Here is a 22482-nt window from a genome sequence, read left to right on the forward strand (position 1 = left end):
TGTCCCTCCTTGGATAGTGTTTTTTTTTTTTTTTTTTTTTTCGTAGCTCCTTAGCTGTTTTGTTTTTCCTAAACTTTTTTATCCTTGGAACTCCTTTCCTCATTCGAATAAAAAAAATGCATATAATATAAAAGCTCTAAGTTGATATTGATTGAATTTTATTGAAATAAGCAATCTAGTTCAAGAAAAATCATAAAGAGTATTAGGGAAATCGTGGAAGAGAAGAATAAGGGAAGATGGAATTAAGAAAAAATCAATTGACTCCACTTAGACGAAAACATATTGGAATTTGTACATATTTTCTCTCTTTATCTCTCCTCATCACATAGGTCATTATTTATTGCTCTCTATTTATATCCTCTTTTTAAAGTTTATGTCTCATTTTTATGTTGTAATATTTAAGGAACTAGCAGGTACTTCATATATAATAAGGAGTGATTTTTTGGGTGCTCTATTCGTCTATTGTTATGCAGTTTTGGAATATCCAATTTTGCAAAAATGAGTGGCTTCCAAAAACGAAAGGAAATAGGACACGTGGATGCACATGATAGACCAAAATTCATAGAGGAGATATAGGAGCCACTTACAAGCGGGCCCTCGTAATCCCAACTCGTCACTGTGAGTGTGTGTTAACAACCATTTCTTTTCTTTCTTTCTTTCTTTCTATCTTCCTCCAGTAGTCCAACTTATTTTGGTGGTGAACAAACATATCACCCTTAAAAATTTGTTTTGGTTTTGTTTAGATTTTGGATACCACATTCAAAGTTCCTTAGGAAAATCGAAAATCGACCTCGCAGGACAACTGCGATCACTTGTGGTATACTGTATTACTATATCACAAGTTTCGCGTCCTATAATTGGGTTGCAATACAGTGTGATTGGCTCCTGCAGCGTGCATCATTTATATTATCTTCAAGAAATAATGATGGCCACAAGTAACAGTTGCGGGTACTCGCAGCTGTACCATTACCATGCTCTTAATAATCATGTTAATCTCAATGTGATGAGGTCTCCTACCCAAAATTTTAAAACTAAGCAATTTGCAAATAATGGAACATCATTGTCATCACTATCCGGCGGCCTGTCAGTATCTCGTGCAATGATCAGCTACTGCTGCTGCAGGAGCAATGGCAGTAGCAATTCTAACAGCATCAGGTGCTGCAGGTTTGTAGTCAGAGCCACAGGAACTGATTCGTCGTCAGCCTCAGGCCAACAGCAAGATGAAGCACAAAAAGAAGACGAAGCAGAAGAAGAAAAGTATGAAGAGTATGAGGTGGAATTAGAGCAGCCTCTTGGATTGAAATTTGCCAAAGGAAGAGATGGGGGTACCTATATTGATGCCATAGCCCCAGGGTATTCTGCTGATAAATCAGGAAAGTTCAGTGTAGGGGACAAAGTTATCGCCACTAGTGCAGTGTTCGGGACTGAAATCTGGCCTGCTGCTGAGTATGGTAGAACGATGTACACTATCCGTCAGAGGATTGGGCCTCTCTACATGAAAATGCAGAGACGCTTTGGTAATCTTGATTATGCTGGCGAGATGTCTGAGAAGGAAATTATCCGAGCTGAAAGGAATTCTGGTGTTATCAGTGACCGTGTCAGAGAGATTCAAGTAAGCTAAACCCCCTGTCAGGCTAACTATACCACTTTCAGGCATATAACTCATATCATTCTTGGAGTTCTGACAGTATGTATTTGTTTGCAGCGCCAAAATTACCAGAGGAAGATAGAGCAGAAAGAGCGCAGAGAAAGGGAACTTCGGGAAGGCCTCCAACTTTACAAGTATGTATCAACAATCTTTCCATTCTTCTGTTGCCTGTTAGTGTACTGTTTGATTGTGTTTAGTTCTGTTTCCTCTAATTTGCCTTTACTTTTCCCCTTCATTCATCAAAGGAGTGGAAAATATGAGGAGGCTCGTGAGAAGTTTGAATCAGTTCTAGGATCTAGGCCGACTACAACAGAAGCTTCAGTGGCTAGTTACAATGTTGCTTGCTGTTATTCAAAGCTTAATCAGGTACTGTAATACTTTTATTCTCAGTCCTTAACTCTTAATTATTCCTAAGCTACTGGGGCTATTAAGTGATATCCAGATATCAACTACGAGTACCCTGGCTGCGAACAGAGAAAAATACCAATACAATAGACTAATAGAGAGCAAAACAGTTAGTGAGTTAATGAAATACATTCCAACCAAAATAACATCTTTGTACGCAAGAGACAACACCAAGCTAATGGCAGTAAAGCAGAAACTTCAATTGCTTGGTCAGAATATAAGCTCCCAGGCATCTGCAATTAAAATAAACACGTTCCACTATCTGAGTTGCTTCCATTCCAAACTGAGATATTACATTTGACTTCTGCTGGAGCCGTGTGTGTTCATATTGAAGTCTGAACAACTGAGATCAGATAATTTATGCCATGTTCAAAAAGTAGTGTGCCATTAACCAGATAGAGTTGGCTCAATCCTTATATACTCAAATATTGCTCGCAAATCATGTTCAACCACACCCTAAGATACCACTAGTCCACTATACTAGAACTAGACACCAGTACAATACCTTGAACCATCATTATTACTAGAGATGCAGACTGCAGAACCCTCTCGAAAGAGAATGAGCAATAAGTATCTGGCCAATAACAAAAACACCAGAAAATCATGGACACAGGATACAGCCGTGACCAACTTTGAAGAAATCTGATTAACAAATCTTGTAGCACCAGGAAAACTTGCATAATAACAGAAAAGGCAAACAATATAAAATTTCAGAGGTCTTTTATCACATGTAAAACAACAAATAAGCAAAGTAGGATTGTATGAAGATGATATCTATTGAAGCATGACACATAAAATCAAGTTAACGATTTGGTTTTCCTTGTTGATCATAAACAGAGAAGAAGTTATCAAGTGCTATCAGAAAGATTGTCTCAGAATGTTAATTAGATCAAACATAATAACCTATATACCAATGAAATACGACTTGACGGAGTTGATTTTAGGTTCTAAAATAGAAAAGAAAAAATATAGAAGGCGGACCACAATAAGCCCCAGAAAAAGGTTGTCTTTATGATTTTTAAAAACATATTAACCCCAGCAGCAACATCATTTTTGTAACATATACTGGTGTGTCAGTCTATGCTACTCAAGGCGGCATGGTCAGCAGTTCTGTTAAATTTCCAGAATCAAACAAGTTAAAGCAGCATGCATAATAAATCCTTAAATCAGTAATATACATCTCCGACATTCGTTAAACAATTAGACAAAAGCTGTCAATATATTTGAGGATCAGGGAAGTGTAATCATAAAATTATCACTTTGGTCTGAAGTACTCAGTAAAGACTTAGTGTCTTGTAAAGGCCTTAAAAACTATAATTTGTGATCGCTGTATCTTCTCACAGGCAAGATTAATTGGAAAGAATATTATTGTAAGATTTAGACTATGTTATTTTCATTTAGGCAACCAGATGCCCTTCTGTGTAATAATGCAAACTAATGCACTAGATTTTTATAGTGGTCTACTTCCAATTCTAATTAGACAAAATTGTAGCCTTGCCAGTACTTTTGATCATATAGAGAGAATACGAAAAGTAGGTGGCAGGAAATTTTGCAAGAAACTTAAACAACAAAGAAAGAAACAATAAAATTAGGGGCATTGGAATTATGCAGCAAGACAAAAGGATATTGATCAATAGAGCCTAAGAAAACATTATCATTGATTATGATGAAAGGAACCATCAGCATGTAAAATACACACCAATACACCATACCATGTACATACAAAATGCCCTTAAATATCACAAATACGATTCAAATGTATAACATGAACAAGACTTGCTATTATATCGCATTTATAAAGTGAACCTTATTTAAATACTATAATAATTCTTTTAATTGCCTTCTAAATCTGTTCACAAATATGCCATTCAAGATAACTGATCCATCCTACTATCTATCATGCAAACAAATCATCAAGACAAACAGATTTACATCAGGAAAGTGTTTGGTTGGCTGTAAAATGTTTACCAGCAATTTTCCCATTTTCTCTCATTTTCCTTTGTTTGGTTTGCAAAGGTATGAAAAACAGTTTTCCTGGTATGCTTAATGCAGCAACTTAGCCTCATATATTATATTATACTGTTTTTTTTTTTTTTTTTTTTTTTTTAATTATGATATGCTACCTAGAGAAGAAGTGTCATTTCCTGGCTAAAATCAGAAACTCCGACATGTCATAAAATATACAAGCATGTTTGAAATAGACAATGCTAATCATCAATGACATGAATCACATGATTGACATCCATAAAAGAAATCACCTAAAGCTTAAATCTCAATTCAAGCACTGGGATATATGTGCTAGATTTCGGTTTCTTACTTCATAGACTATTAAAATTTAAAAGCATTATTACCTTCCTCTTTTAGTAAATGTGCCACTAGTTTAATCAACAGATACAAGCTGGTCTATCTGCACTTGAAGATGCTTTGGAAGAAGGATACGAAGATTTCAAGGTAAATACAACTAAACATGAGCACTTTTTACATTTCCTCTTCATTGTCATTTCTATCCTTAATTACAATGGCAAATGCATAACACTTCACTAAATTATCTCTCTTTCTGAAATTGTACAGAGAATTCGAACTGATCCAGACCTTGCAAACCTCAGGGCAACTGCTGAGTTTGACACACTATTGAAAAGGTTTGATGAATCATTCATCAACGAAAATGCAATCAATGCCATTAAATCTCTATTTGGATTCAACAAGAAGTAGAGAGATAATTTTATAACACGATACTTTCATTGAGGTTATCATGTGTTAACACTGTTTAAGCAGATACATGTTCCATATCATACAGAAAGAAAATTGTCCTCCTATATTCATTTAACAAAGAGATACTTGCTTTGTCAAATTTGCTTCTTCTCTACGGTATTGCGAAGGAGGTGAGGAATCCACCATTTCATAGCATGCTTCATCACAGCCTCTTTTCATAGTAGGAATTGTCTACAAATTTAACTACTACATAACCGATCATACAGAGAAAACAGAACAGTGAATTTTATTTAGTTACATTTATTTGCTCATATTTCAAATTAGTTTCGGAAATTAGCATTAGGAAGTTAAGAGATGATGATATGACGAATTTGAGCTTTATTGGACATGTAATGCATAGGAAATCTCATGAGTCATGAGGGCCAAGAAGTATCCCGTCGTGCATGATGTAGAAGATAGCTTCAATGTCATTGCTCAAACTCCTTTTCCTAAGATCATAACAACAAAGTTTTGTCACACTATTTATCAATGAAAATTTCTTATTATAACTTTCACAGCCATACTTGAATGATGCAGCCTACGACGTACTAACATTGACATGCTAACATTAAACCAGAGATACATGCTTGTTAAGCTCAGATCCCCTTTACTAATGTATACATATTCATCAAGAGAAGAACCCCTTTACTACGCTATTACACCATTTACACGCATATACACCAGATCACTTTTAATATACAATTGCCTTTCACGGCCATATCTATGATTTTGGCTTAAGTTCATGCCCTTAAATATGAAGTTTGAAGGCATATTATTCCAATATTTCTGTGGAGCATTGTCTTCATAACAGCTTTTAATTTGCAGACAGAACGTGTGCATTAAATTGACAAATCAATACCAGCTAAGACATGATCTAAATCTTTAATAGGTGCTCATCATAGAAGTATGACCATTAAAAGACCTCAAATTTACGATGATTCATGTTATTGAACCAAGGGACAAAAATCTTTATCAGCAAATAATGTGCAAGTTCTACTAATAACCTGTAATTTCGAAAATCTCTAACAATTTTGGCATGAATGGAAGGCATGCCTATATTTTTTGGTTTTAATAGGACTTCTTACATGCGTTCATGCATACATCGAAATTAAGCATGTGCTACAATCCTGTACTTGTACACATTATACACATAGCTGTTATTTTAGTAATAGATTAGCCAACTCCCAACCTACCTTTGTGTTTATATCGTGCAATATAATGCTGGCCTCGCTAGCTAGGTTGAGCCGCTGATCTGAGCATATACTAATATAAGATCCTGTACTTCGTTTTTCTTGAGGACTACTACTTATATATTGCATGTGTCTGAACCTTCTCATAGATCAACCTGGTCAAAGGAGGTAAGAGAATCCTCCTACACGTTCTCAAGCATATGTAGTTGGTCGGGCTCGGAATGAATTTCTCACCATCTCCACTAAGCTTACTTGGTTGCTAAAAATATGTTGGTGATGTCTTCAAAGAGGTATTTAGGTGACCTACCTTCTAAAATATTGTACAATTAACAAAATGCAGCAACATGCATTGAGAAATGCTCTCTTTTTAGTTTTTACTTCCAACAAAATGCAACATGCATTATGATTTATGAAATTTTCTCCTTAATTAAAGAAAATTGTGTCCCTGAAGATGGTCCATGATTTTTAGAGTCACACTCAATATTAAGTTTTGTTACTAATCTTACTAGGCTTGTAGCTGGCAAAGGAGTGGCAACTGGCAAGCATAAAAATCAGTCATATGATAATATTAACGTGTGAAATCCTTAACTAAAATTAAGAAAATTGAAGAAATTGCACATACACAAAATTAAGCTATTACGCTTTTTTCTTTTGAATAATGTTTACTTAATGACCTAATCATATCACTTTTGTCATACCCCAAAACATTCTTTTTTCCGTTTATACTATTCATTACTCGTTTTTCTTGATTTTGATAGCATTGACAATACTTTTTACAATGAACCGCATGAAAAATACCCCTACTTTCAAGCAAATATGGTTAGTAAGGCTCGAATTTGGTGAGTTCCCCAACCAACTCTACCAAGCTCGCTTGGTAAAATATACTCGTATATATACAAAATGAATTGATCAAACTCAAGATTATCTGATACTCCGTATAAATTTGAACTCGATATAACTTAGGAAATCCAAAGGTTGACTAAACTCAATAACCACCCAATCCATATTAACCTCATAACAGTTATTACCTATCCAACATTACACCCAATCTCCTCGTTTAAGCCATTCATTCAAAAACAATAACACTCAAAACTTGAACTAATTAGATCTCAACTGAACCTATCTAGCTAAATATTAAACCGACATTGTAAGAATCCCACAAAGAATCCAAATTCGATTCAAATGACCCAACCGTCTTATGTAATGGTTGGTATGTTGCTATCACTTGTATGTATACAATAATACATGTATTTTTAATCTTTCAATTAGAGAATCATCTTGACTTTTACCCAAAAACAAAATCAAAAGTTAACACCTAAACAAAAACAATCAAAAAATTAGAAAAAAATTTATTAAAAAAATTTTTTTAAAAAAAAAACAAAGAGAGGACAATCTTACCGTCGGTGCTGACTGTTGCCTCCTTCCTTCCTTCCTCCCTCTTTCTCTTTCTCTCTCTTACACCCCACCACGTTTCCCTCAAATCCCTTAATTTTTTCACTCCATTTTCAAACTCTCTCAAATACCCATTTCTCCATTACTTTCTTACAACTTTCCCTCTCTTCATTTCCCACTTTCTCTCCGCTCAAAAATCCCACCTTTTTCCAATCATGGGTCAAGAGGGTTTCACCGCCCAGAAACGGGCTACCGGCGGCGGCGGCGGCGGTACTCTTCCGACCACCACACTCTCCTCCGTCAGCGGCGGTGGTAACCGATCAAGGGTGTTACCCCGTGGCCGGCAAATCGCCAAAACAATGAATAACATCAAGATCACTATCTTATGTGGGTTTGTGACCATCTTGGTCCTTCGAGGCACCATAGGGCTGAATCTCGGTACATCGAAAGTCGATGCGGAGAGGCAACATCTTGAAGAGGAAGCGAGGCGGGTGATAGAGGAAATTCGATCCGATGGGGCGGAACCAGATGATGAGCCTGATATGAACCCTAATACTACTACTTTCAGTTTTGGGCCGAAGATTGGAAATTGGGATCAACAGAGAAAAGAATGGCTTGAATTGAATAAGGAATACCCGAATTTTGTGAAGGGGAAACCTCGGATTTTGCTGGTAAGTGGGTCACCTCCTAATCCTTGTGATAACCCAATTGGGGATCATTATTTGCTTAAGAGTATTAAGAATAAGATTGATTATTGTCGACTTCATGGGATTGAAATTGTGTATAATATGGCTCATTTGGATAAAGATCTTTCTGGGTATTGGTCAAAATTGCCATTGATTAGGAGGTTAATGCTATCGCACCCCGAAATCGAGTGGATTTGGTGGATGGATAGTGATGCATTGTTTACTGATATGGTTTTTGAGATTCCTGTTAGTAAGTATGAGAATCATAATTTGGTTATTCATGGATATCCTGATTTGTTGGAGAAGAAATCTTGGATTGCTTTGAATACTGGTAGTGTTTTGTTTAGGAATTGTCAGTGGACTTTGGATTTGATGGATACTTGGGCTCCTATGGGTCCTAAAGGACCTACTAGAAATGAAGCAGGTAAGGTGGTGACTGCGTTTTTGAGTGGGAGACCGTCTTTCGAGGCTGATGATCAATCGGCTTTGATCTATTTGTTGATCTCTCAGAAGGATGTTTGGATGAATAAGGTGTTTGTGGAGAATTCGTATTATTTGCACGGGTTTTGGACCGGGTTGGTGGATAAGTATGAGGAGATGGTGGAGAAGTATCACCCGGGTTTGGGTGATGAGAGGTGGCCGTTTGTGACCCATTTCGTGGGTTGTAAGCCTTGTGGGAGTTACGCGGATTATCCTGTGGAGAAGTGTTTGAAGAGTATGGAGAGAGCATTCAATTTTGCAGATAATCAGGTGTTGAAGTTGTATGGCTTTAGGCATAGGGGTTTGTTGAGTCCCAACATCAAGAGGATGAGGAACGAGACGACCACACCTTTGGTGTATGTAGATCAGTTTGACATTCGACATGGTGGATCAAAGTCATGAAATCATACAAGGTTTTTCCCACAAGGGTAATACTGTATAAGCTAACCTTATTGGTTCTGCTGATTGTAACATGATTAGAGTGGTCGTGTATGAGGCTATTCTTTTCTGTTTTACGTGTTAAGCTCACACATCTGTCCAGGATTCTGAAGAGCCCTTTACAAAACAGAAGAAAGTTTTGTGATTACAGAGTTACAGATCATGTTCTGCTCTCTGTCTGGGATATATGGAAGGGAAAATCCATGGTTTTGACTCAAAATCGATATTTATACTTAGTTTCTTATTCTTTACTCAAATTGTATTCATATGTCATGAAACGAAACATTTTGTCACACATTCTTGTAGTCTGTTTATTACATTTTCAGGAAACAAATTTATGACTTACAGTACTTGTTACTTTACTAGGTTTTTATGACTTGCTGTTTTCTTTTTTCTTTACTGGGTTTGCAATGTATTGGTAGAAACAATTGCTTCCATTGGGAACTATGACCAGCATTAATCATTTGGTGTTGGGAATTACTAAGCAGTTAGCTTAATTTCATATAGCTCTGTGATGATCATTGCATATATTGTTTTTATCTTTTGTTGATGGGATCAATTGCCTGGTGCTATGTTGATTTGTGATGCCTGCTGTGTTTGGTGAAATTGTGTGACTGCTGTTACTGTAAGATACGGAGTAATATTTCGTGAGCTGGTATACTGGGCTCTGCAGGTTGATACATGCTAAATAGCCTCAAGTCTCTGTATTGGGCAATTTTGCTGCGCCCATAGGGGTTAGTTCCTCTTCAGCAGTGTGGTGGAATTTAGAGAACAGTACGTCATTTTCTTCTTCATTCAAAAGGATTTATGGATTTATATCAGTGCGTGGTTATCACCGAATGCTGGATTGGCCATTCATTCTGTTTCTAAACACGGTTGGTATCTTGTCCTTCAATTCATACAACTTCATTTGCATGAGGTAAAATTACTAGGCAACATTATGTGATTATATTTTCATGCTTGAACTGTGAATTTACCAACTTTTTCATGCTCATTTGCACGCTGCACCTAACTTGCTTCAGGGCCAACATTTTAGTTGATCCCCTCAACGACCTGTATGCTCTAGCTTGATAGTTTAAACACGAGTAATTCTGTTTCCCCAATAGATGTTTAAAGGATTGAATGAATGTGTAGGCAGATGGAGTATCCCTGATTTATTGGAGTGTTTTGTGGACGAGATCTGCCAAAACAATGCTTTGTTATTCTTTTTTGTAAGTGTTGTCGTATTGAAGCTCGGTCTGGAGATCTATTCTACAATATTTTTCAGTGTATAAATGTATAACCGTTGTCGTATTGAAGCTCGGTGTGGAGATCTATTCTACAATATTTTTCAGTATATAAATGGAAAACCATGCTCTGGACTATAGAAATCTCAATTCCAGAGAGGTTTCGCTTGCATTCTGCAGCATTACAATATACCAAATAACAAATTATGCATTAAACTATTTGCAGCAATATTTTGATGCTCATGAAGTCACATTGGTCTAATTAAATTCGCAAGACTGGAACCTTCCGTCGTGCTGACAAGATCTCGTTCATGTGCGCTATCTGATGCAAGAGCTGGCTGATTCTCTGCAACAAATTCATTGTGAAAGGTTTCAGTATAAACAACCCAGTGAACTCACCCCCAATATCATTAGTCATGTTGTAAGAAAGAAGGAAGTGACCGCCATAATTACTACCTATGTCCCAATTTTAACTTACTTTTCCTTTCTTTAAGGATTAACTTAATACGAAGTCTGTGTGTATATAAATCTAGTTAATAAATTCAAAAAGGAATGGATGGAATTTTTTTTTTGACGATTTTCAAGATGTTTAATTTACCTGGTCTTTCTCTCTTATGAGGACCAGAAGGCGGTTTCGCCACTGCAGAATCTTCACGCAAGCAAGCAATGCTACCACTATCGCGGTAGCAGGAAAAATAGAGAAACACCTCCTGCTACTGCTGCAAAGAAAAACCTGAAACACTTTTCTTCCAAATGTGTACATTCTAGTCCCCATCACATTCATCATGATAGAAAGTCTTGTATCTGATTTTGTCTGTTGCTCTTTCGGAGAACCTATGTCTGTACATGCAGATGACAACGATGACTGTCGTCGTGGTGATGTATTTCTCGGTGAACCAGAGGCTTCTCCTAAAAGGGGCAAGTCTTCATGCTCGCTTGGTGGGAAGATAGAATTATCACCATAGAAGTTGTCTCTTATTACCATTTCATATCCGAGTAGCTGCCCTTGTGGTGGTGGCGAAGATGGCTGATCAGATGAGTGTTGGACTAATTCCCAGTCACTGGACTCACCTGAACTCTCTGAAGTCTCCACCATCTTTCAGATTTCTTTTTTTTTTTTTTTTTTTTTTTTAACAAATGCAATAAGTTATATTTTACTTTTGTGGATAGAAAAGATCTTTATTTGCATCTAATCAAGAATGATTCACAGGATTCAGATAGCATTTTGTGCATTAAAAAGGTTTGACTAGGGTGCGAGAAGGTTCAAGACTGGTGAAAAGAACATGCTGCCAATTTTAAGGTGTCCTCTTTTGCAAAGATCATATCATCTTATCTAAAATATCTTTGGTCATTCTACCATTGTCACTTTCTAAATGTCAATCCCAGGGCCCCTTAATACCCCAAAAAATCTTGCAAATTCTTTGCAAACCTCTGAACATATGGTTCAAGTTTTAATTACATGAGAGGCGGCAACACGTTCTCGCCTGCATATCTAGTTCATAATATCAATTAGGATCATCTTGTTCCAATTTCAATTACTGCAATGCTGTTTGGTAAGCTAAGTTTACAAGCGAGGTTGAACATAGAGGACTGAAAGAACTGTGCTTTGGTAATTAAGGACGCATTTATAATAAGAGAAGAATCCATTTAGATTTTCTTTTGTGGCTCTGGTGGCAGCTAGATCGGATTCCAATCGTACCAGGATCGTTTCTTAGTTTCTCACATGGTCCATGGACACATTAATGAGGTTTGAACCCATCTTTTTGCTTAAATGTGCCGACATTTTGAGAGGAAAAGTAAGTTTTGGGTGAGACTCTCTCACACTAATTTATTGTGAGACTGTCTCACACTAATTTATTGTGAGACATTAAAAGTTATCCTAAGGAAAGTTGTCATGTCTTACAATACATCATTGTAAGTTAGTTTCATTCAACTATAAGACTACCAAACATATGATAAAGGGAAACCGAAAATGAGATTTCCGAATTGATTACTCTACAATTTCGTCATACAAATCACTAAGCCACTATTTCGTGTATGAGGCCTTATGAGTTCTAATATAGTCAACTAAATACACAAGTTTTTTATTTTTTACTCTAGTAAGTTTGTAACAAGAAAACTTATTTTTGATAACCAAACGTTTAAACTTAATAATGGTCCGAAACTTTAAGTTATCAAATACTTCGTATATTATGAGTTGTATGACACATATTTACTTTTAATAGCCAATCAGCGTCTTAAAAAAATCAGAAACACAAGAATGTTTATTTCCCCCTCTCTCCATCCCTATTTCCCATTCTTTTTTTTTTCCTAACTCCATTCACTAAACTACCCTCCCATCCTCCCCTCTCCGGCTCTCCCATCAGCAAGAATATAGAACTTCCTGAATTCTAAATACCACATGGTACCACAACCACCACCTCCACACACTTTCCTCCAAATATGGCATCCCTAATCGACCAAATATCCACCTCCTCAGCGCCACAATCCCTCATCTCTACCTGGCTCTAAGCCTCTAGGCCCTCTACCACCTCATCTCCACCATCTACAACTTCCTCAATCCCCTCAAATCTTCTTTACTCACTTTCCCTCTCCTCCTCCCACCTCTACCTCACCATCACCACCCTCTCTACCACCTACCCTTCACACTAGGTGACTTCTCCATCCTCCACTCTAAAATCTCCTCCCGTTCCTTCTTCCTCCGTCTTCTCTATCTCCAATCCTGCTTGACACTAACTCCTCCGCAATCTCCCTGAATGATGTCACTGCCTTCTTGACACTGTAAGTGGTGTCAAGAGGTAGCATGAACAAACTAGGGTGGAGTAAAGAACAGTTATTTTGTCAAAAAACATTTACTTGCTATACAAGTTGGAGGTCATTACGGCCCAATTCAAAAAGACGAGACTATTCTAAGCAGATCGTCCGAAGATGAGATCATTAAAATCAATATATCCTTTGCAACAAAGCACACATCATACTCAAACTGAAAAATAAGAACACGATGTATACATTAATTATTTAATTTGATTTATTATATAGCTGAGAGGTAAATTGTATACAGGAAAACTGTCAAATTGACAACATATGTGACTGAGAGTACAAATTTAAAAGTTTCTGGAGAATTGATGGTGGAGGAGCTTCAAGCGACTAGATAAGGCTGTTTGAAGCTCCTATACCATGTTCCATTAGAGTGGCCCTTGCATGCACAAAGTAAAAGCCCATTCACATTGCTGCATCAGAAGATGAATGGCTGTTCCTTTTACGAGCTAGATCACGAGCCATCTCTCGCATTTCCTCTGGTGACGGAGGCCTAGGAGCCTCAGGTGGATAGACCACATAAGAACGCTTCACAAAGTATAAAGAGGATATATTTAGACTCAAACAGGTATTTTTTTTTTTTTTTTGGGGGGGGGGGGGGGGGATGTAAAAAATAAATAAAAAAATAGAAAAAGTAACAAAGTGGTATCATCAGTAGAATACTATAATGTGAAATACACTCAATTAGGAGCATCACCACTCAAATAATTTCCTCATCCTATTTGTGCTCCCCAGATTCTTTCTTAGAAATTTTATGGTTAAGAAACATATCAAGTGTCGCCTGTCATATTTAAATCCCCCCTCCCACCCCCCCAAAAAAAACACACACAAAAATTACCCAAAAAAATAAATATACTAGCAACTTTCCATTATCAATTTCCATACAGGTTGTTTTCATAAAAACAGAGCCGATAAATTCTAGTTAGGGATTGACAAATCACTCGTATGCTATTCAATGACTTTCTCAATCAGTGTTTCCAACTATATGAATCCTCTAAAAACCACACTTAATACTATCAATTTATATGTGCAGACTATTAAATGATGCAGCATTTCATAGGAAATCTTAAGCTCTGGCAGGGAATAATGATTTCTTAAACAGAGGATAGTGATCATTAGTACACAACTTGCATGACATAAATCATTTACTAGAGGAGGTTTAATGGCCACAAAATCCGCAGTGATTCTATTATCTGCAATAAATATAATGGGCAATCAAGATCCCCAAAAAAGTAAGTATGGCAGGATCAGCCTTACCCCAATTTTCAATTTGGGATTATATTGATGATGGAATCCACTGTCAAAACAACAATATGGCAAACTTACTTTAACCAAGTTCAGTCAGATTTTTCCTAAGCACTGCAGGGAATTTTCACTCATCTCAATATAAAACCACATGTCACTCTAGCGTCCTCTTCTCTCCCAAATGCCACTTTCCATTCTATCTCAAGTTAATCAATACCTAAATTCACCCGATCCTCATAATTCATACAAATGAAATCTTAAATTCACAAAAACTAATTTTAAGCAAATCAATATATTTGAATTAAAAAGTAACTTCTTTGAGTAAATTTTTTCATCAACTCGCAATAAAATCATAACCAAAAGCTTCTTTTGTTAGTACATTTATCCTAAATAAAAGTTGTCAATTTCATCTGCTCCCTACATATTCATAAGCAATTAGAGGGGAAGAGGGACATTAAGCAATGTAGCAAACTATGTTTAGCATCAGATCCAGTGCTGAGATGTACCAATACATAGGCATCTTTTCTATTCCTCTTTTCATCAAGGAACACAAAATACCCAAATTTGGTCCTTCAATGGTAGACAACCACTAATTAATGACTAGCTACAAAAATTATGCCTAGTCTTTCATTGGAGAAGTATACTTAGTCAAACACCTACACCTTGAATAGAAAATACAAACCAACATAATCCTAAAGTATTAGCACAACAAATTGACATATCTTCCAAGAAGTTTGTGAAGCTCAGTATGTAACTTTCACACAAGGTTTTTTTATTCTTCTTCTTTAATTTCCCCATGGAAACCACATTTACAAGCTTATGATGACACCACTGAAGGAAGTGTCCTCGATCAACATGAGATGGATCAAAGCACACCAAGCCCATTGTGGACTAGGTGACCGGCCAAGGGGAGTAATTAAGGGAATTAGGATAATTTATATTATAAATTAGGGTCTTATTATGTATATGATACAGAATAATTAGGAGAGCAACACAACTCTAATACTACACGTAGCCAGTTCCCATACAAAGCAAGAGAGTGAGAGTTTTCTTCCTCCTTTCGTACTAGCATACGTGGGGATCTTTCTCGAGTTTGTTGACTAAGTAGAGAAATCACAATTGAGGTTCTTGATCTTTGAAGGAGGGTAACCAAAGGTTAAAGGGAGTATACGCATCAAAGGTATATCTAAGTTATCTAACTCTTATTATGTGATTTGTATTAATAATATGCATGAGATCTTGTCAAGATGTTTAGGAAGCATTCCTAAAATTCTGTTATCACGTCTAATAAGTTCCTATAACCGCATCCTATTCAACCAAAATACTACCTCTGTCTTGCTATTTGCAACAAAGGAACTTTTTTTATGTCTCACTAATAACACCCTAGAAACAATCGATCAATCAATCAAAGCCTTAATCCCATAAGTGGGGTCGGCTACAAATAACACCCTAGAAACGGAAGTAGTAAATGCATTCTCCTTCTAGCCTCAAAAATGTTTGATACGCAACACAAAACAAAGAAGTGTGAATGAAGGGGGAATGACAATTAGACATATATACTGCATTTGGTAATAGAAGATGCAACTCAACACTAACAAATCAATAATAGAAATCCATAAATTGTAAAATATTAAATGTTTTTTTTTTTAATCACTGATTTATTGCATCTTAAAACAGATCAATAAATGAAGTGTCAAAATAGAGCCACTCATCAACATAAGTAAAATCTACCATCAGAAAGCTCAAAAAACAAGTAGCACTTAACCCACAAATAGTAGCTAGGAGCTCGAACATGTTGTAACCAACCACTTTTCCAAACAATACAAGTCAGATTCCACATGTGAGTGTGTGACATTGTTTCTTGCACTCTTAAAGTGCCATTATACTCCATTGATTTGATACTTCAAATTAACTCCAAGTTTTGAGCTACTTTATCCAATTTTAGCATTCTATATAGAACCTTTGACATTTTAGAAAACTCATAGTTGCCATCGTCTACAAAAAAAAAAAAAAAGAGGGGGGGGGGGGGGGGGAACAGGTCAGCACTACCTTGTCATAATTAATGTTACAAGCGTCCCCTCATCCAAGAATGCTCTAACATTAGCAATATCCTTAGGTTTTTCTACAAAGATATGTTTACAAAACTGCTAATCCACATCATGAAATTCGCCCATTCAAGTCATCCCTACCTACGAACATGATCAAGTAAACTACATGAAAGTAGATACAACAATTGCATTACCTTTATGCATTTTTCTATATGACTAGTAAAATATATATCGGCTTAAGGGGAATGAAATTATCAGAAACTATTTTATTCATGATAGTGAATGATACAATTTATAGCATGGAGGATATAAGAGGCTGTATGTGCCAAACCAAACTTTTCAAAGATGACTAGAGCACCAGTCAAGTGTTAAAGCAGAATAATTTTTTTGGTTAACTCTTCTTGTAAAGAGCAACATCTAGATTCAGCAACACTCATTTTTTCTTCAATGAATAATTTCATACACTCTTCCACTGCTTAAACTTGGAGCAAGGATCACCTCAGGAGGGCAGTATTTTAAATCCAAAGATGGTGTTGTTACAAACAGGTGTTACTTCTAGGCTTATAAGGTGAATCTCACCATGTTAGTTAGGGTTTGTCCAGGAAAGACCAGCTCCACAGAAAATTCTAGACATGATAGAGCAGAAACTTGGAACCTATGACCAGATTAATAAGGCCATACAGCCTATACAGGCCATCAACGTTGCATCAATTACATTAATGTAATAGATCATCAACCCATTAAAAAAGTTATAATAGATAATATAGCAACATGCATAACAAGTTTACTAACTTCAAATATCACAAAGCCAAATTTAATTTATATCATGGAAAATTTTGAAAGTGAGATATGATGCCTAAAATCCTCCACTTGATATCTGGAAAAGAAAGTCTGTGACATAGGGCTGAAATGTTTAAAAAATGCTGAGAATGAATTTCCACAATTTCTGCCTAAGAGTTGTAATTCTACATACTTAGAGAATGGAAAATATCTTCTAACTTCTAAGATATAAATTATTGAAACATCAAAATAAAAGAATGGCTTATACAATACAGGTCTAAATTCTAAATGGTCCAAAATAAGTTCAATCATAACTGTCTATGAGTAAAAGACCACATCAATTATTGTGCTTTCATCTATAATATTGTTTGAATGCTTCTACTAATTATTCCTTTAAAGATCAAAACTTTCAATCACTGCGGCTCAGAAAAAAAGTAACAAGGACGCAATTAACCTACATGTAACACATGTATAGACGAAACATCCAAACATAAGAATTAGAGGCTTGAAAGACAAGCTTAGATAGAGAGGTAAACAAGGGGTTAGAGTAGACAGTAATAACAAGGGAAAATGAAGGAGGAGTTCTAGACTTCTAGGAAGGTAAGGAAGAATAATATGCATATTATCAGGAAATTCTAATTTTTACCCCCTGTTTCTTGGCTTCTACCTGTCACTAATTAAGACAATATCGAACGTTTTCAGTCTGTTTAATGGTACACAACATCTACAACAGAAGCAGAGTGGGAAAGCTGAGGATGACATCATTGACAGGGTCTAGAAAGGTGATAAGTAGGCATATTGCTGTTAATTCGTTGAATGTAGCAGAGATGATGTTCTCAAAGTTCTTTTTCTTTTGTTTGGTCATGTATATTGTGCCTTGTGTAAAAGGTTAGCATTCTACAATAGCAAAAATTATATACCAGTTTCACAAACTCAAGACACCTACTAACATAATGTAATTTTTCTAAAAATTAGCTAATAGGTAATTCATTTGTTTAAATTGTTGTAGCCCTCTAAAAAGCTAAATTTTCTTATTGTCACTACAAACAAAGTTTTCAGTAATCTAGTACTTCTTGTTCTCTTTATAACAGTTCCCCACATCTTGTTGTTGAAAAGATTCTTGCATTCTCTAATGGTTTCTGGATTCGTCTTGCGGCCAGAAACAAGACCGACAAATAAAACGTTGTTGATTTCGTTCCAGAGATACTAGCTTTGGGTTTTTCTTATTCCATTTCAAGCACAATGAGTTTCATTTTATGCTCCAGAAATACAGCAAAGTATACCAAGGAATAGCATAACTCTAATAAACATAGTAAAATCAATACACTACAATTCTACGTTCCCTAAATTTCACGAATTAACAATAACAATAAAATCTGAATCAAATAAAATCAGACAATATAATCAAATTGGAGAAGTAAATAGAATCACAAAAACCGAACAATCAAATTGAATCGTAACTATAAACCCTAATCAAATCAAAAAAAAAAAGAAAGGAATGATGGATTAAAGAGAGAGACATACTCCGCCCATAAATTTGTGGAGATTGTTGGAATTGTTGGCGAAAGCGTACATAAGAACAATGGGGACACTGACATAGACAGCGAATTTGCCTACCTCCAGAAGCCCCTTCCCTGCTCCAAGTGATGACATTTTTTATTTTCTATTTCAGTTTGATCACAATTGTGAAAATTAACTCTAATTATCTTATTTGCGTCACATTACTAACTTTTTTGACTTTTTCATTTAAAATTTAGATAAGTCGGCAAGGAAACCGAAAATGATAGGCGGATAAGGCGCTGCTCTTTTCACGTTATTTTTGCCTGTACAATAGTTAGTTTCACTGATTTTATAGTTGTTCTTTAAAATTACTGATTTTAGGGAAATTATTTTTGTAAGGTTGATAGAATAGGGTCTTACTCTGTAATATGATATGACAATATTGCAATATGATACATACCCTCACTTTTAGTATTTCAAATACCTTTGAAGTTTTCACCAAAAAAAAAAAAAAAAAAGTACCTTTGAAGTTTCAAGTTTCTTTTCATTTTAGTCATAACACTCGTTATCGGATAACTTATCAATTTCAACTCTATTTCAGCTAATATTCTCAAACATAGCCTAAATATGTATTGTGCTAGTAGTAGACATTGTTAGATACAAAGTACAAACTACAATAGAGTTAGCGTTGAGGTTTTTAAAATATATAAAAACTCTTTTATAATTTTAGCTTTTTACAAGTTTTTTACTCTAAAATGATATGAAGTAACATCAAATAATGGTTAAAGCTTTAATATATTATTGAGCGGCTCAATTAGACCATTGTATGTATAAAATGAAAAGGATTTTATGTGCAAAATTTTTGAATTGAATGTGGATTATTTTTTTTTTATAATTTTTTTTTTATAAATTGAATGTGGAAGTTTATTTTTATTTGAATCCAATGTTCGTATTTTTATTTAATTTGCATATTTTTCATTTTATGAGAAAATTTTAAAACGCACCAGCTCGAAAATCAAATTTTGCAATTTAAAAGCTCTGCATATTTAGTGAATTTTTTTTGCAATTAATCCTTGTCATTTAATTTCAATCCCAATTCATTTATTTGACTTTCTCAATGGTAAGTCTAAACCTAACAAAAACTCCGTTAATAATTGTCAAGTTAGATTGGTGTAAATCTCCTTAAGTTGTAGATCGAGAGTATTCCACTTATATTGATTAGAGTATGAATGATTTCATATGACATAACCTTAACCTAAGAGGATATTTTATTTTCTGTGTATGTTCTCTAACAAATTTAATGAATGAGTCACGTTTTTCTTTTAAAAGTTGTTGTTTAACAATTTCATCTCTCTTCCTCCAGAATTATCTCCCATATATCTCTTTCTTTATTTTGAAGATTTAAAGGAAGTTTCTCAAATTTTGTAATTTTGTGTAAAGAAAACATGTTAATTTATTTGTTGGGCTTTCCCAATCATAACTCATTTTCTCTTATTTGTAACAAAATTGTTGCTGCTTGGTATATTTACAACTCAAACATCTATCTAGTAGAGGTGGTGATAAATGATGGATATTGAAAGCATAAATCGTCCATTGTAATGTAACTCCATCCCAAACTTTTATTTTCTTCTTAAATTTTTATTATCAACAATAATCAATACCACCTATATGGGTGATATTAATGTTTTATGATGAAAATAGCCTTTTTTTTTTTTTTTTTTTTTTGGGGGGGGGGGGGGGGGATGAGCAAGCTAAGAATTAACATTAGAATGAGCTTATGCATGTATAAAATGGTTGTGTAAGTTGGTGCGTTCCCGATGGCCTCCATTGCAAAAGATTTTACTTTTAATGTACTTTAATTTCTTCGCCTCAATAAAGAAGAAGCTAGAATAATAATACGTTTGACAATTCTAAACTTTCCTATATTTTTTATAAAATTTCTATTCTTATTCAACATGAATAAAATTTGTTCATAAACATCTTCGTTTCTATCTATTTTAAGCTTCAATTATCGCACACATTAAATAATACAGGTATTATTTGAGTTGACATTCTATATGCTCAAAATTATGTCCCTTCATTCATGGATAAATTAAATTGAACTTTTTTTTCTTTCTTTTCTTTCTTTTTTTTTTAATTATATTCATGCATGCATAATAAGTTGAATCAAAATAAGGGACTAGTTTTAGACTTATAATTTTATATGAGTATTGTGAATGGGTCGGTCTAATTTTAAAGTGTTATTAAAGATTTTCCTAATTACATACTGATTATACTACGTATAAGTTTTTATCTCTATATGGCTACCCTTACTACCTTACTCCCCAATTCGACAATTTTCCCTCTTTCTTAACAAGTAAAGCATTTCTTTTATGCTAAATTCTTATTCCGCATATCAAATACGAGAATCGTATATCTTCTAACTACTTAAGTCTTGTATGACTCTAACAATATTAAATAAAAATTAATCAATTATAAAAAAAAAAAAAAAAAAAGGGAAAACTCTATGATTGGGGAAGAAGAAAGTCTTGGTACATGACAATGTTTGTACCATGACATTTATGCTAATTTTTTTTAGCTTAAACTTATTCAATTATTCTTTCTCTCAACATAGGTGCACGTTATATTTTGATCAGATTTCAACTAATAATATCTCTAATATAGTTCTTATTATACAAAAAAAAAAAAATAACGGTAAATTACCAATATGCGATCTAATAATATCGATCACTAAACTGAATGTATTACATGTCTTCATGGTACACCAAAGATATCATTTATTTTCACTCTAATTTTTGTCTCCACTCTATATGATCGATTACTTTCTCTCTTTTGCACATATATTTTTAAGCCGAATGTATTAAATTGTTTTCCTTTGCTTGTTTCCTACCAGAAATATTATGGAAGAAGAGGAAGATGCGAGTGAAAGGAAATAGATGCGAGTGACATAGATCGTAGTATAACTTATTTTCAAAAGGAAGATGTTTTTCACAGGATTATTTTCATCTATGGGATAATTTTTTTCACCCTTTATTAGTTAAATAATGGAAAATAAAACATTAAAAAAATATTAAAAAAAAACATTTTTACATGTCCTAATCATATTATATATGTATTAGGCCCTATTTCCTTCACCTTATTGCTGCTGAAACTGAAATTATTATTGTACGTTTTTGCATATGAAAATTAAATTATTTTTGACGAACTTAAATTACTTTGACTGATTAAAACTTATTATTATTTTTTCTTATATTTGTTCAATAGATGAAACCCGTGCGATGCACGGTTTGTTTGTATTTTTTTACAACTTAAATTTTTTCCTATGTTTGTGATAAATTTGTTACTTTATTTATTCATTGTACGTAGTATATTATATTATCATTTAATATTTTTATTTTATTTATTTTAAAATAAATTGTGAATTTTCTCTCATTCGTTATATATTTAGATGAAATTCCTAATATCAAAAGATAATATTTCATATTTATTAGTTTAAACTTTAAAATTTCATTCGCCAATTTTATTTTGTTAACGTAGAACTTAATATTTAAGACGAATAAATGATAAATGATTAATGATGAACATTTTTTTTTTCTAGAAAAAGAGAAAGGATATATTTTTAATTTCAATGATTTTTTTTTTTTTTTTTGTATTTAATGTAAAACTGTTTTTTTAGAGAAAACTGATATTTTTTTTAATTAAACGTGATTTTATTTTTTATTACTATATTTTTATAAAATATTTTATTATAATCACTTTTCATATTTTCATTATTTTTTTTATCTAATCAAATTTTTTTAAATATCAATTGAACGTGAATTTCATTTTTTTTTAAGTTTAATAGTTTTTTTTAATATATACGAAGTAAAATAAATT

General features: G+C 34.3%; 4 protein-coding genes across 4 annotated transcripts; 2 read left to right on the top strand and 2 right to left on the bottom strand.

The window, feature by feature from the left end:
- Positions 1 to 614: 614 nt before the first annotated feature.
- On the top strand, positions 615 to 4904 carry LOC110713142 (protein MET1, chloroplastic-like). The gene is made up of 5 exons (XM_021891616.1): positions 615 to 1612; positions 1706 to 1782; positions 1894 to 2014; positions 4445 to 4504; positions 4625 to 4904. The coding sequence occupies exons 1-5, from the start codon at positions 923 to 925 to the stop codon at positions 4763 to 4765; spliced, it is 1089 nt and encodes a 362-aa protein (XP_021747308.1). The 5' UTR covers positions 615 to 922; the 3' UTR covers positions 4766 to 4904.
- Positions 4905 to 7145: 2241 nt separating this feature from the next.
- LOC110713135 (probable xyloglucan 6-xylosyltransferase 5) lies at positions 7146 to 9518 on the top strand. Its single transcript, XM_021891606.1, has one exon. The coding sequence runs from the start codon at positions 7602 to 7604 to the stop codon at positions 8952 to 8954; it is 1353 nt and encodes a 450-aa protein (XP_021747298.1). The 5' UTR covers positions 7146 to 7601; the 3' UTR covers positions 8955 to 9518.
- Positions 9519 to 10249: 731 nt separating this feature from the next.
- On the bottom strand, positions 10250 to 11527 carry LOC110713150. Its single transcript, XM_021891625.1, has 2 exons — positions 10815 to 11527; positions 10250 to 10562 (listed from the first exon to the last, which is right to left on the bottom strand). The coding sequence occupies exons 1-2, from the start codon at positions 11310 to 11312 to the stop codon at positions 10479 to 10481; spliced, it is 582 nt and encodes a 193-aa protein (XP_021747317.1). The 5' UTR covers positions 11313 to 11527; the 3' UTR covers positions 10250 to 10478.
- A 1673-nt stretch (positions 11528 to 13200) lies between these two features.
- On the bottom strand, positions 13201 to 18808 carry LOC110713161. The gene is made up of 2 exons (XM_021891632.1): positions 18631 to 18808; positions 13201 to 13561 (listed from the first exon to the last, which is right to left on the bottom strand). The coding sequence occupies exons 1-2, from the start codon at positions 18757 to 18759 to the stop codon at positions 13439 to 13441; spliced, it is 252 nt and encodes an 83-aa protein (XP_021747324.1). The 5' UTR covers positions 18760 to 18808; the 3' UTR covers positions 13201 to 13438.
- Positions 18809 to 22482: the final 3674 nt, after the last annotated feature.

Source organism: Chenopodium quinoa, unplaced genomic scaffold (genome assembly GCF_001683475.1).
Source record: "Chenopodium quinoa cultivar QQ74 unplaced genomic scaffold, ASM168347v1, whole genome shotgun sequence".
Classification (NCBI taxonomy): domain Eukaryota; kingdom Viridiplantae; phylum Streptophyta; class Magnoliopsida; order Caryophyllales; family Amaranthaceae; genus Chenopodium; species Chenopodium quinoa.